Source organism: Hippoglossus stenolepis, chromosome 13 (assembly GCF_022539355.2).
Source record: "Hippoglossus stenolepis isolate QCI-W04-F060 chromosome 13, HSTE1.2, whole genome shotgun sequence".
NCBI classification, from domain to species: domain Eukaryota; kingdom Metazoa; phylum Chordata; class Actinopteri; order Pleuronectiformes; family Pleuronectidae; genus Hippoglossus; species Hippoglossus stenolepis.
The window spans coordinates 16,605,434-16,619,288 of record NC_061495.1 but is presented as its reverse complement, the minus strand read 5'-3'; the positions used below and the strand labels follow the sequence as shown (position 1 = coordinate 16,619,288).

General features: G+C 42.0%; 2 protein-coding genes across 4 annotated transcripts; both read left to right on the top strand.

The window, feature by feature from the left end:
• Positions 1 to 285: 285 nt before the first annotated feature.
• Positions 286 to 2,697, top strand: pou3f3a (POU class 3 homeobox 3a). The gene has a single exon (XM_035174808.1). The coding sequence runs from the start codon at positions 730 to 732 to the stop codon at positions 1,999 to 2,001; it is 1,272 nt and encodes a 423-aa protein (XP_035030699.1). The 5' UTR covers positions 286 to 729; the 3' UTR covers positions 2,002 to 2,697.
• A 5,304-nt stretch (positions 2,698 to 8,001) lies between these two features.
• Positions 8,002 to 13,201, top strand: gpr45 (G protein-coupled receptor 45). 3 transcript variants are annotated; one of them, XM_035173836.2, is made up of 4 exons: positions 8,002 to 8,180; positions 8,309 to 8,360; positions 9,465 to 9,587; positions 10,693 to 13,201. In XM_035173836.2, the coding sequence occupies exon 4, from the start codon at positions 10,800 to 10,802 to the stop codon at positions 11,940 to 11,942; it is 1,143 nt and encodes a 380-aa protein (XP_035029727.1). In that variant the 5' UTR covers positions 8,002 to 8,180; positions 8,309 to 8,360; positions 9,465 to 9,587; positions 10,693 to 10,799; the 3' UTR covers positions 11,943 to 13,201. The 3 variants fall into 3 exon arrangements, with proteins under 3 accessions (XP_035029727.1, XP_035029726.1, XP_035029728.1); XM_035173835.2 differs by lacking the exon at positions 8,309 to 8,360; XM_035173837.2 differs by lacking the exons at positions 8,309 to 8,360; positions 9,465 to 9,587.
• Positions 13,202 to 13,855: the final 654 nt, after the last annotated feature.

Below are 13,855 nucleotides of genomic sequence, written 5' to 3'. Positions count from 1 at the left end.
TTAATAATATAATCATAAACCTTGTTTTTATAGTTTGGAAGACTTTTTGTTGCAGGTTTTTCTTCTTCAGCGTAATTCGTGCACATGCTGCTTAAAAACACACACGGATCACTCAGTGTCTTTCCCCCCCTTATTGCAATAGATCATTTTTCGTTTGCATTGTTGCTTTTTCCTGCTACAAGAACTTTGTGCACCCGAGGTTTGACTCTGAGATGCACCAACTCCTTTCTCTGGCTGCGCGTCCAATCAGCGGGAGCTGTGCAGACTCTTCCAGTTGTAATTGGACGGAGGTGGAAGAGGAATCCGCAGCCCTGGCACAACGTAAACACATGCCCGTCTCCCTCGCTGCGCAGAGGACGCACCGGTTAGAGCAGATGGAGTGAACTGACAGGACCACACCGCTTTAGAGGCTTTAAAGTTTCTTTTTTTTTGTCGTTATCATTTACTCGCATCCAGATTGTAAATATACAGAGAATCGAACAGCTCATCGGTTTGGGCGCAGAGAAGGTCTTCTGCCATATCGTCGGGTCTGTGGATTACGCACGGCGCAGCTCACGGGACAGAAAAGTTTTGTCGCACAGGACTGCGTAACGAAGCGCGTTTTCCACCAAGAAGTCACCAACTCAAATTATGATCTAAGCCTCAATGGAGTGATTTTAACCCATGGTGATCTAGACTGAATTTATGGATTAAGAAAAGTGGGACTTTGATCGATACATATCAAGATTTATGCTTTGTGGGATGGCAACAGCCACCTCCAGTCCCTATCTAGCCAGCAGCAGGATTTTATCCGGCCCGGTGCTTCACTCTGACCGGAGGGGTGGTGGCATGCAGCCGGGCAGCACCGCGGTGACCACGGTTTCCAGTGGATACAGAGGGGACCCGTCAGTTAAGATGGTGCAGAGTGACTTCATGCAGGGAGCCATGGTGGCGAGCAACGGGGGCCACATGCTCAGCCACGCTCACCAGTGGGTCACATCGTTGCCGCACGCCGCAGCCGCAGCAGCCGCAGCCGCGGTGGCAGCAGTCGAGGCCGGCTCCCCGTGGCCGCCCAGCTCCCAGCCGCAAGACGTGAAGAGAAACGGCGGCAGGGAGGACCTCCACTCGGGCTCCGCTCTGCACCACAGGTCCCCACATCTGGGTCCTCATCAGACGCACCCGGGAAGTTGGGGAGGCTCCTCCGCGGCGCACATCAGCATCTCCGAGGGGCAGCAGCAGCAGCAGCAGTCCCTCATCTACTCCCAGCCAGGCGGGTTTACTGTCAACGGGATGCTTAGCTCACACGCCGGACAGAGCCTCATGCACCCGGGGCTGGTGCGCGGCCAGTCCCCGGAGCTGGACCACGGCAGCCAGCATCACCACCAGCATCACCACCACAATCACCACACACACCTTCACCAGCATCACGGTGTGAACCATGAGCCGCACTCAGACGAGGACACACCGACGTCTGACGACTTGGAGCATTTCGCCAAACAGTTCAAACAGCGACGGATCAAGCTCGGTTTTACGCAGGCGGACGTGGGCTTGGCGTTGGGCACCTTGTACGGCAACGTGTTCTCACAGACCACCATCTGCAGGTTCGAGGCGCTGCAGCTGAGCTTTAAGAACATGTGCAAGCTGAAGCCTCTGCTCAACAAATGGCTGGAGGAGGCCGACTCCACGACCGGGAGCCCGACCAGCATCGATAAGATCGCCACGCAGGGAAGGAAGAGGAAAAAGCGCACGTCCATCGAGGTGAGCGTAAAAGGCGCGCTGGAGAGCCACTTCCTCAAGTGTCCCAAACCCTCCGCGCAGGAGATCACCTCTCTGGCGGACTCTCTGCAGCTGGAGAAGGAGGTGGTCCGGGTCTGGTTCTGCAACCGCAGGCAGAAAGAGAAGCGCATGACGCCACCTGGACTCCCGCGCACCCCGGAGGACGCGTACTCGCAGGTGGGCAGCATGGGTCCCGACACTCCGTCACCCTCCATAGACTGCAAGAGGATGTACAGCGACACGTGAAAATAACTTACACCGTCAAGTGTTTGATTAGATATTTAGAGAAACGTTTCCCTGAAAGACTCAAGTATCTGCTTAACTTTTCGTACACTACATATGTCCAGTTATTATCCAGTCTGCGTTAATTTCAGAGCAGGACAGATGTCCTTTTACGCTTCGTCGAGTATTTTTCCTGCACAATGGATCAACCTTTGGGACAGAAAACCAAAAGTTAAACGGAAAGCTGAGAAGAAAACAAGTTTTATGTCTTTTACATTCAATTTTCCAGAGACTTTAAGGCTCAAGTTCAGAAAAAAGCTCTTTGTGCAGTTGGTTATAAAAATAAGTTCCCTTGTAATGCTGCAGATTTCAATGCCCCACTCTTACCTATATGGTTTTTGAATTGAAAGGCATTTATTCAGCATTTTGTTGTTTTTATGATAAGCAATAATTTATCAGGTGTTAAAAGGTGTTTCTCACTTTTGTGTTGTGTCAGTGGTTTTATGTTGTGCCACAGTTTAAAATGGACAAAAAGCAGAAATTGTTCCAGTTTTTCCTTCATAGGAAACTTTTTTCTTTCTTTCTGGAAATTAGCAAACATGCCCTTAAGTTAATGTACAAGTAAGTCTGTTGTGCATTTCTTGTGATTATTTATTTCTTCCACTTGTGTTTACTTTCACTGAACAGACAAATAATTTAATAAATCTTACATGAGGGAAATTGTGTTAAAATACTTGAGGTGGTGCAAACACACACACACACACACACACACACACACACACACACACACACACAGTTAAATATTAAACATGCTTCAGCTTTTATAAGGTTTATAAGGTTTTATAAGGCTCTACCTGTCAAAAAGGTGAATTCATACTTATTTTGTCTTTCATGAGAATCAAAGACAAACTCAAAGACAATATACAAACATTATCTCATGAATTGTATAAAGTCACAACATATAAGTCTAATATTTATATTCACGTGAGCTGAAAGTGGTTTGAAATTCCTCTGTAATAATTCCAATAATCGATCAATTATTTCATTAAAAATGCCAAACTTTTGCTTGTTCCATTTTCAGATTAGAAGATTTTCTTTAACTCAACATCATAGTTTAAGAGAGTTGGACAAGAAAAATCTAGTTTTTGTATCTCGGAAAATTCAGTAATTTCACAGTTTCTGTTATTTTATGGAGAAAACATCTCGCTGACAAAATAACTGTCTGATTTGTTGATGATTCAAATATTCACTGTAGTTGCAGCCCTGGCAGTTTCATTATGTTTTCACCTCTGTAACATAAACCAAAAGTATTTGTCCTTATCCTACACCATTTCCCAGTTTTGTATGAAGCCATGTTGACTCTATTGAAGCTGACTGGACACATCACGTAACCCCGTTCTTGAAATCAAATTATACATTTTTGTGTGATACTGTATATCAGTGCAGCCACATATACGTCCTGTGGTAGTGCTATGGACTGCAGCTCTGTGGAACGCAGCCAAGAGAGGTCGGCTATCCCAGCCGGCAGTTCACCTCGGCAGCGGTTGCCAAGGTGACGGCGAGATGGAGTGACACAAGGCAGCAGATCTTTTGCCACAGATGATGGGTTTGGCTAATATAGGCAACGAGAAGCTCGGGACGCCGGCTCTGGAAAAAAAAATCAGCGTTTCTTCTTTCTGTAATTCATGCACACAAACACACAACAACACACAATAAAAAAAAAACATGTGCAGAAACATACACACACGTTACAAGTCAAAATTCTTATTGATAACAATGCAAGGTGTCAGAGGACGAGTCGAGGAGGAGCTGTTGTTACAGTGAAGGTGGGAGGGAGGTCAAAGGTCGGCTGGTTGGCTACAGTAGCTGCACAACAACCAGACGGAAAGTGAATAAACACACACTCGGAGGTTAATACATAACTGGAAATCTAACACTTTAAATTTGAATCTGCTTGTGTATTTTTTTGCATCGGATCTAATGAAAATACATGGGTGAGCGGCACACACACATGTTTTGGTAACTTCGCCACTTTTAATGTGATTCAGGTTTTTATGGTTTCATTAAAAAACAGGTACGCCTTCACACAAACTTGTCAAGATGTGTGTGAGGTGTGTATATGCCCCTGTGTGTGTCTTGTGTGCGTCTCTTAGCTGAACATTGGCAGGATTTAGGGGAAACTTGGGCCTTGTGGTTATAAATAGCAGTCGTCCTGTATGAATGGGCAGTTTCAATTGGTCTTTTACAGATCAGCTCAAACAACCGTCGTCACTGCAGGTCAATCTTTAATCTGTGAAGAGGCTCAGAGGAAACAAGTATGATGTGGACATGTTGATGGTGCTTGTGTGAAGTTTAAGGGGATTCAGCTGCTGTCGGCTGAAAAGTTTAGATTCATTTCTTACCTTTGGACAAATTGACATTTTTACAGAAACGATGAGATTGAAAAATATTTTTAAAAAAAAACTTTTACTCACTTCTGTTGACTTATTATTATTATGAACTGGTGCTGCCATCATTTAAAGCATTGTTATCTCGCTCTCCCTCTTTTCCCATTCTCTCTCTCTCTCTCTCTCTCTCTCTCTCTCTCTCTCTCTCTCTCTCTCTCTCTCTCTCTCTCTCTCTCTCTCTCTCTCTGTCCATTCACCCCAATCGGTCGAGGCAGATGGGCGTCCACTTTGAGTTTGGTTCTGCTCGTGTTTGCTCGTTGTGGGAACTGTTGGGTTTCTCTATAATATTGTAAGTTCACGATCTCACTATGTAAAGTGGCTTGATATTATGTGTGTTGGGATTTGGCGCTTTACAAATAAAATAAATTGAATTATTTGATACAAGATAAAAGACAGATGTATTCTGTCATGAACCACGAATCACAATCTCAAACACACAATGTTAATGAAGTTGAAGGCGTCTGCATGCTTGTGCAGTAGTATCACACAGAGGTGGACAGGTGGCTCCGCTGCTCACTGTCATCCATGGCTCTTAACTTGATGTATTCCCATCGAGCTGCAGAAGTTGAAGCTCGCTGATAAAAAAAAAGGAGGAAGGCAAAATCTAAGCCTCTAGGATTGCACTGTGATCCCCTCAAAGCTTAGTGATGTAAAGATTGGAGATAAGGTTGGAATTGAGGGGAGATAAAAAGCCCTTTAAGGGGTTTTGTCATCACATGATGCCGGATGTCGTGTCTGAATATCAATGCTGGGATCTGGAGGATGCATGAGCCGGTGATATTACAGTACTCAAAGTATCTGAATCTGAACCTCCACAGCACCTGAGCCAAAGTTTTATTATTTTTTTCATTTCTACAAATGTTGAATCACAAGAGATGCATCAAATTGACCTGGAATAGTGAAGAACGAATAATAAGATCCAAACCTAGAAAAGGACAAACAAATTGCAGAAAAAAACTAAAAACATGTACATATAAACTTACACATCCATACATAGACAAAGAAAAGAAAAGAAAACAGAAAAACACATATTTACATGAAAACAGTGTTGCATCAAATGTTCAGAGGTTTACAGCCATACAACCAGACAAACAAAATACATCTCATGAGTAGATGCATATTAGATAATAATTTAATATGTAATAGGACAGTACAACTCCTCACCTCTGTCAAAAGGTGAACTCTCAAAACCATGAGCCCTATAATTTCTGTCCACACCAAAACTCTCTTATTACTCCTGCAATAACTGTGCATTTTTTGGAACATCTTGTATCCATATTCATATTTGATTGCACGTCTTATATTCATATTTATGTATTTTAGTCATGTTCCTACCTTTATCTTTGCAAACAACTACTGCAATTAGATTCTTCACTCTATGTGCAATGTCCTTGACATGTAGCTGTAGCACAATAATTTCCCAATTTGGTATCAATTAGGTTTATCTATCCGTCCATTTATCTAATAATTAAAGGTTATTCTTATGAGCTGAAGGCTCCATAATTGCCTGATATAGAAGAGTGGTACAGCCCCTATGTCAAGTCACAGTCCTCCAGTCCTTATCAAGTAGCCTGTATGATAATCATTCTGTGGCAGCCAGGTGACCAAGAGAGATGTGCAACACTGATGGTGACTGTGCCGATTTCCAATCTTTGACCAGAAGCTCTCTCCCTAACATAAGGGCAGTCTGGGTCCAATCAGCAAGTGGTGGACTTAGAGCCACCTCACATGTCCATTATGCATCTGTTCTTGTCATGACATCAACTGTAGCCTCTGCTCGTGCGTGTACAGTAAGTATGCACGATTAACATTTAGTGCTAATTGTTTCTTGCATCACTGGAACAGTGGCTGTTTGCAGCTTACACACTAAAGATGCCATTATACCTCCTCCCATAACAACTGCTAATATATTTGTTCGTAATTGCTCTTAAAGCCTTCTACATAAGTACTTTACACAAAGCAATTACTGCTTGATAATCCCTTCCTTAATGATTGCTGTTTGTGTCTCAAAGTTCAGACGCAGTGACGTGCACGCGCAGACTCACACCTGCACCTGTTCCACAAATTATTTAACAACGGCAAAGTTTTCATCTGCAACTCTTTTCATTCTGGTTTGCATATGATCAGTTCCCAGTTTCTGGTGTTAATTATTTTTCTATGTTGGTTAATGGCTAACGTCTAACACTGATTAACACATCATGGCTTCCTCAGTGTGACTCAGGAGACTCTTACCTGAAGTCAGAAGCAGCGTTGTGCATGAATGAAAACAGCCAATAGGTGCGTTTAAGTGTATTTAATGTTTTATTTGCATGTGAGTGTATTAAGACAGTTGTATGCACATGGCTCAGTTATTATTCTTACATGTGTGGGTTCTCTCCTCTCCTCTCATCTGAATATTATGATTTAGTGGTTAACATGTTTCACTTTGCCAGTGTTTGCTCTTTTTTTCGGTGAAAGATGGAGTACCAAAAGTCTCTCCATTAGGAGGAAATTAAAGCAAACATCTGTGGAATAATGGACAGGGAAATGAATTCTCTCACCAGCGAGCCTTTTTTGTGTGTGGGTGCCACTGAACGTGACGAGCATGCATGTGCCAGACCGGCGGAGTGGAACTGTTTTGATGGGCATGTTCAACACATGGGCATGATGCCAATTTAGACAAGCATGCCCACGAAAAGAAGCTCCGGCTGCATACTAAGTGTGAACGAGTTGTAAGTGTGTCAAGACTCAGAATATACAGATGATAACAGATTTTCAATACAAATTCATTACAATTGAATTAACTGAAAAAAAAAAAAAATAGGTTGGCATGTTATTTTGATGGTGCCGATTTAGCATGTGATACTTGATTATAAATATTCCTGAATATCTCATCCTTTAAAAAAGGAGCCATATAATCTTTAGAAAGTCTAACTTAAAATAGAAATAAAAATATAACAAAAAAAGGAAATACTCAAACATATATATATATATATATATTTAATATACCTATAAATACCAAAACATAGAAAGGTGGCTCACCAAATAGAGGCCAAGTGGATCTGAGGTATAATGCTGCCATCTGCTGGATAAAATATTTAACGCATATTTGCCAACCCTATGTCAATTAAAAAAATTTTCGATTTTCTTTTTATAATATATGTATATATATATATGAATTCCAAAAATGGGCCTGTGAGATGAGGTTGTTATTTTTTGGGGTCAAAATGCTGTAAATATGGTAAATTGAGCTGTTGCTGGTGAAATATATCAGCATCCCAAACCTACGATTAACTACACATACAGTAAGTCTCTTCTAAATGTGCATCTTCAATCAAAGTAATAGTAATGTGCAGTTTGTCTGTTAATGATCCTTTTCACTTGGATAAATGGCAACTTTGAAATTAGGGCATCTGCACTTCAAGATATTGCATAAGTTATCATTGTTAATATTTGTTTTGTTGTCATTATTGAGTCACATAGCTTCCGTTTTTGGGGGGGAGCCAAATTTGCAGTTATGCATTTTTACGCAGAAGATATTTTGGCAAATGTTTTGGCACCACATGAAGTATTTCTGGGTCACACTGCTCCTTTAAATCAGTGACCAACCTGCTGCTGTGGCGTCAGCATCTTCCGCAGGCGGCCCGATGGCGATTGATCCGCCAGTGAAACGTTTAAAGTGGGATATTTTAGGAAAAGCTCGGCTGGGAGAAGCGCACCGACCGTCTCGACGAAAGACGCAGAACATAAAACCCGCTCTGAGATGAAACCGTGCAGGTAGGCAGGCCTCCTCGTGTCTGGTTAATGCTCAGATGTGCATTGATTTATTCCTCTAATCCCCTCCTCGGTGTTTACAGAGAAATGTGGCTTTTTGCGTTTTTTTGTGTTTCCTGTTTTTCCTGCAGAGCGCAGAGCAAACACAGGTGTGGGAGAGAAACAGGCTCATGTGATGCAGATGTGAGAACAGACCGTGTTCATCCTTTGTGCTGAAGCTGTGTAAAATCCCTCACTACATTTAAACCATCGATTATCCATACATGAAAACAGGTTATGGCATCATACATATGGATCACAGTGAAAAAGCAGGGACCTGCATCCAGGAGCTGTGAGGCTACAATTATAAATTTCTAAATCTCTAAAATGATACAGGCCTGTTTAAATGAATCATATTTTTATATTGTATTTGTATTTTTGTATTGTCACAGTTTCATATCACCTGATCAGTCCCTCAGCCGAGCAGCAGCTAAGCCGCCTGAAGCCACTGGGTTTTGTTGAAATAATCATCTAAGAACCAAACATTGTATTATCTAATGGTTTTATTATTAAGTAGACTACATGAACCCATTGATTTGGGATTTATATCAAATTTATTTGTCTTAATTTTATTTTTGTTGATTTATTCTGACATTTACTCTTAGTTTTATTGCTTATTCCAGATGAAAATGACATGAAAGGAGAAACAGGCACTGCCCCATGTTTATCCCCTTATGTCTGACAAGTCATCTTTGCTCTAATCTGATTAAAAATATTTTAAAGTCCTGTTCCGAATAAGTTTGATTCCTTTGTCGAGTCGTGCGTGTTAAAATCATATGATATGGGAAATATTCTGGTATAGACACTTCTTCAGGGGATGAGAGCGTATATGCTGCTTGTTACCATGGTGCTGGTGACCTTGTTACCTTGGCAACAACCAGCAATGCTATCCAGTGGCCTGGATTTTGTGCAAGAATGTAGCTACGATCACCGGAGAGAAAAACATTTAATGGCAGACATTTTGACTTGTTCAGAGTAAGAAAACCTTGGGTGTCTGGATTTTTGTTTTTCCGTTACATTTTGAGGGCCATCGGTGAACTTCATGTCGGCTCAGTCTCACACTGTCATGGTCCATTGAAATGAACTGAGCAATTTTTTTATGTCTTTGCCTCTGCTGTTTATCTTCTTTCTGCAAAAAGTCAAAATGTCTGCCTACTACACCCAGATGGCAACACTACGATCTGATACCTCAACACCACAACCACCTCAACACATTGTCAACATTTGCACTGTCCCACCGCATTGTAGGAGCTGCAGGTGGAAACCATAGCAACAGGCGTGTCCTGTGTTTGTGTCCTGAAGATGCCGCTCCGCTTAATCCAGGTTGCATCAGAGTCTGAAGTCAAGAAAAGACAGGCAGCCGTACCATGGGTGTGTACTCATACTCCACTGTACGTGTGTTGTGCAAATGTGTGTGTTTCTGTTCATGTGTGAAACATCACAGCTCGGCTGTTAATTATTAATCTCATGCTGGTTGGTGAGCAGCACATCCTTGTCCTTTGTGATTATATATATATCTCAGTGTGGTGCATCTGTGGGCCGGACGTATGTCTTATAAAACTCCCTCAGCATCATGGGGATGTCATTCCTCCTCTCAATGTTTCATATTTATAAGTGTCACTGAGAAATCGATCACTGAGCAGCTGAACTGATTATCTAATGAGACACATTCACGCAGTATATCAATGACGATGGTTATTCATGATGATATCCATTAATTGTAAAATATAATTTTTACGTAATGACCAGGGGATCCAGGGGTGTACTTGACCTAGAGCGGAAATCTGATCAGCCCCTGAAGTGCCCCTTTTCTGTCAGTAGCCTTAAAAAAACTAATCTTACTAAAAAGTCATTATCAATACTAATAATAAATATGAAAATGTGTTACGTTTTTTTTGTAATTTGCTTGAACAAGGAACATTTTCATAAGATATTCCATAGGGCTGTCACATTCAAAATATACAGTGTAGTAGTGCTTTAGAACTTCTGGTGTAGTTTTCCTCCTTCCACCTTTTCTCCTGATCCAGCAGAGGGCGATCACTGCCCTCTTGACCTATCAGTAAAATAGGCCAGTAATGTTGCACTGATTTGCTATGAAAAGCCGTCCTGAGCAGACAGATACGAAATCAGAGTATGTGAGGAGCAGCGAGTGGAAGTGTAATTGCTTCTACACCCTAGATGGCAAAGTAGCAATCAAAGGTGAGGGTGCACTACAGACGAGCAGAGCAGCGTCAAGTGTTCAACCTCGTCACTCTTTATTCAAACTTGACATGTTGACAAAACTGACAGCCCTAATATTCCATGATGTGCATGAATATTGGACATATAATTGGCCTGTGGCCCCTTTATGGCCCTCGATGTAGAAAAGTCCTAGATCCGCAACTAATAACGACTCTAAACTTCCCCACAGGTAAGGTGTTTTTGCTGTTTCACTAAATATTGTTAAAGATGGATATTCTCCTGTTCTTTTTCACAGATATCCCCATGGAAGACCAGCGGCTCAAAAACAACTTAATGTGTATATGACATACGATCAACCATGAAAACCTTCCTCTGGGTTGATAACTACTGATAATAGCTGCTATGGCTTTCTGTAATGAAAGCCTGCTGGAGAATTGTGACTTCATGGAGCCGGAGGAAGGTTTGCCGGAGGAAGCCGCGACCCCACTGATATCAGTCACTCTGCGTGTGACTCTGGCGGCCATAATGATCTTCATGATTACCATCGGTTTCCTCGGCAATGCCATCGTGTGTCTGATTGTTTACCAGAAACCCGCCATGCGCTCCGCCATCAACCTCCTCCTCGCTACTTTGGCCTTTTCCGACATTATGCTCTCTCTGCTCTGCATGCCCTTCACTGCAGTGACGGTCGCCACTGCCGACTGGAGCTTTGGGAGCGGGTTCTGCCGAGCCTCCATCATGCTGTACTGGCTGTTTGTCCTGGAGGGAGTGTCCATCCTCCTCATCATCAGTGTGGACCGATTCCTCATCATTGTACAGCGGCAGGACAAGCTGACTCCACACAGAGCTAAACTGCTGATCGCGGGTTCATGGGTGTTGAGCCTGTGTGTGTCCCTGCCGTCTGTGGTCGGGTGGCGGACGGGCGCAGCAGGTATTGGGGGTGCCTGGGCACCACAGTGTGTTCTGGGATATAGCGAGTCTGTGGCAGACCGTGGGTACACAGTGCTGTTGGCGGTCGCAGTATTCTTCGTGCCATTCACCGTCATGCTGTACTCTTACATGTGCATCCTCAACACGGTACGCCACAACACCCTGCGCATCCACAACCACACCGGTGAGCACTCCTGTCTGCCAGCACTCAACCAAGTCAGCAAGATGAGACTCAGTGGGCTGCAGCGCCCCCCTCAGGTCAAAGTGGACATGAGCTTCAAGACCCGAGCCTTCACCACCATCCTCATCCTCTTTGTGGGCTTCTCAGTGTGCTGGCTGCCGCACACCGTGGTCAGCCTGTTGGCCGTGTTCAGCCGAAAGTTTTACTACAGCCCGGTCTTCTACCCAATCAGCATCGGCGCTCTGTGGCTCAGCTACCTGAAGACGGTTTTTAACCCCGTCATCTACTGCTGGAGGATCAGGAAGTTCAGGGAGGCCTGTCAGGAGTTCATTCCCAAAAGCTGCAGACTGTGTCCCAAAGTGCCGGGCAGGAGCCGCAGGAGAGTGAGGCCCAGTAACATTTATGTGTGCAGCGAGACTCAGTCAGCCGTGTGAGACGAGGAGGACCAGTTTGATAGATGCTCAAACCAGAAGCTTTTCCTATCAACTGTTTTTAACTCCTAATTTTCCTCATAATAAACAATGAGAGGCCACTAAAGTCCATTAAAAATAATTTACTGGTTGTTCACCAAATAATCTCACCTCAAAAATGGATTTATCATCTCAACTTCAATGCACTTTATGGAAAATACATGGTACACCTACTTTGTTGAATTTATGCTCAGAGTGGTCAGAAAAACATAAATTTCAACTTCTTTTTGATAAATTATTTCTTTTACTGGGTTTCTCGTGGTCCATATAAACAATGAAAGTGATTCTACGGTACTTACAGTGAAAGTTAAATCTCCTTGAGCCTTCTGTAAGACTTGTAGCAAAAGACAATGAGGGCAAATTAAGAAAAAGAATAGATACACAAAAAATCTAATAATAAAATGTAACATAAAAAATATATGAGTGGGCCTTCATACTCAAATTGTGTTACGAAGAGAAAATGGATAAAAAATGTAATGAGTAAAACAAATCCAATCCAAAATTACAGTATTTTCAAAACCTTGCTTTGTTGCAGTCTGATACAACAAGTGATTCCATCCTATATATATGTCATAAATAATTTCCATCCAGTCGACAGCTGTATCTGGTTTTGACCACTTTATAGTAATCCAAAACAAATGTCCAACATGAGAGGAAATATATCCTGAAGGTAGAGCACCCATGTAAAGGGTCACCAGTTTAAAGTGAATATCTACTTGAAGCACTTTTTGCAAAACTTTCCTGCCAGAAAGGTATTAATTTATTATTATTAACTTCTAATGTTCAATGGTAATGCATATAAAAGACCTTGTGGTGGGATTAATTTGTGTTAAATATAAATATTGAAATTTCAGTACAATATACTGGTTGACTTTAAATCATGATCGTTATTCTTCTGAAGCTTACTGCTATTAAAAAGAATCATATCCTCCATTTTCCATTTATTTCCCTGTTTCATATTTTCTCCCTCAAGTGTTTCATCGTTGTTCTTCTCTTGCTTCAGACTAAACTCAGTATTCATTGTATGAGTAGTATTGGTGATAATGCTTCAGTTTTTGATTATGTAATAAAAACATGTATGGTTTTATTTCTCAGAGAAAAGTATGAAGGCTTTTTTAATGGCGCAGGAACATAAACTTGTCATTTGAGAACTTATTTGGGATGAATGACTGAGCTCTGATTGTTGACTTGATGGAATCACATCAATAAATATAGTTTTCGAATTGATGGCCTCAGGAGATGGATTGTTTGAATGCAGATCACATACACAAGGTACACAGGATCATAAAGGAAATATACTGAGTTAATAAAGACCTCTATTCACTGCATTACATCTGCATATATATAATAAACACACTCACATACAATGTAAGATGGTGGAATGACAGGAGATGTTGGCTATTGATTAGCAAGTGACCTATTCAACCTCTGCAGCCAAAGCTGCAGCCTCGCATCCAGGTAAACAGAGGTGCTGTTCAGCACAAAGCAGGAAGATGGCGCTGTTCTGTCATTGCAAATCAAGCTAGCTCCATTTGTCACTGACTTCAGATTACAATTTGTTTCATTGGAGTGATTCATTCTGTTTGAATTGATTAACAAATGAGAGTTTTTTGCATTTTCCAAGGTCTTAGACTAGGTTCAAGAAAACTATTAATTTGAAGGTCATAATGTTGTTTTAAACACCAAAGAAAAAACACTTTCAGTTGTTTCCACCAAATATACTGGTTTAATGAATCATTTGATTAAAGTAGATTAGAGGGCAGTGCAGTCATTTCTCCAACTTGTGGACCGCAGAGAGGAAATGAATAGTATTAATCAAATATTCTATGAGGCTAACATATTTCAGTTTGAGCTGTCGATACTCTTCCTGCTCAGGG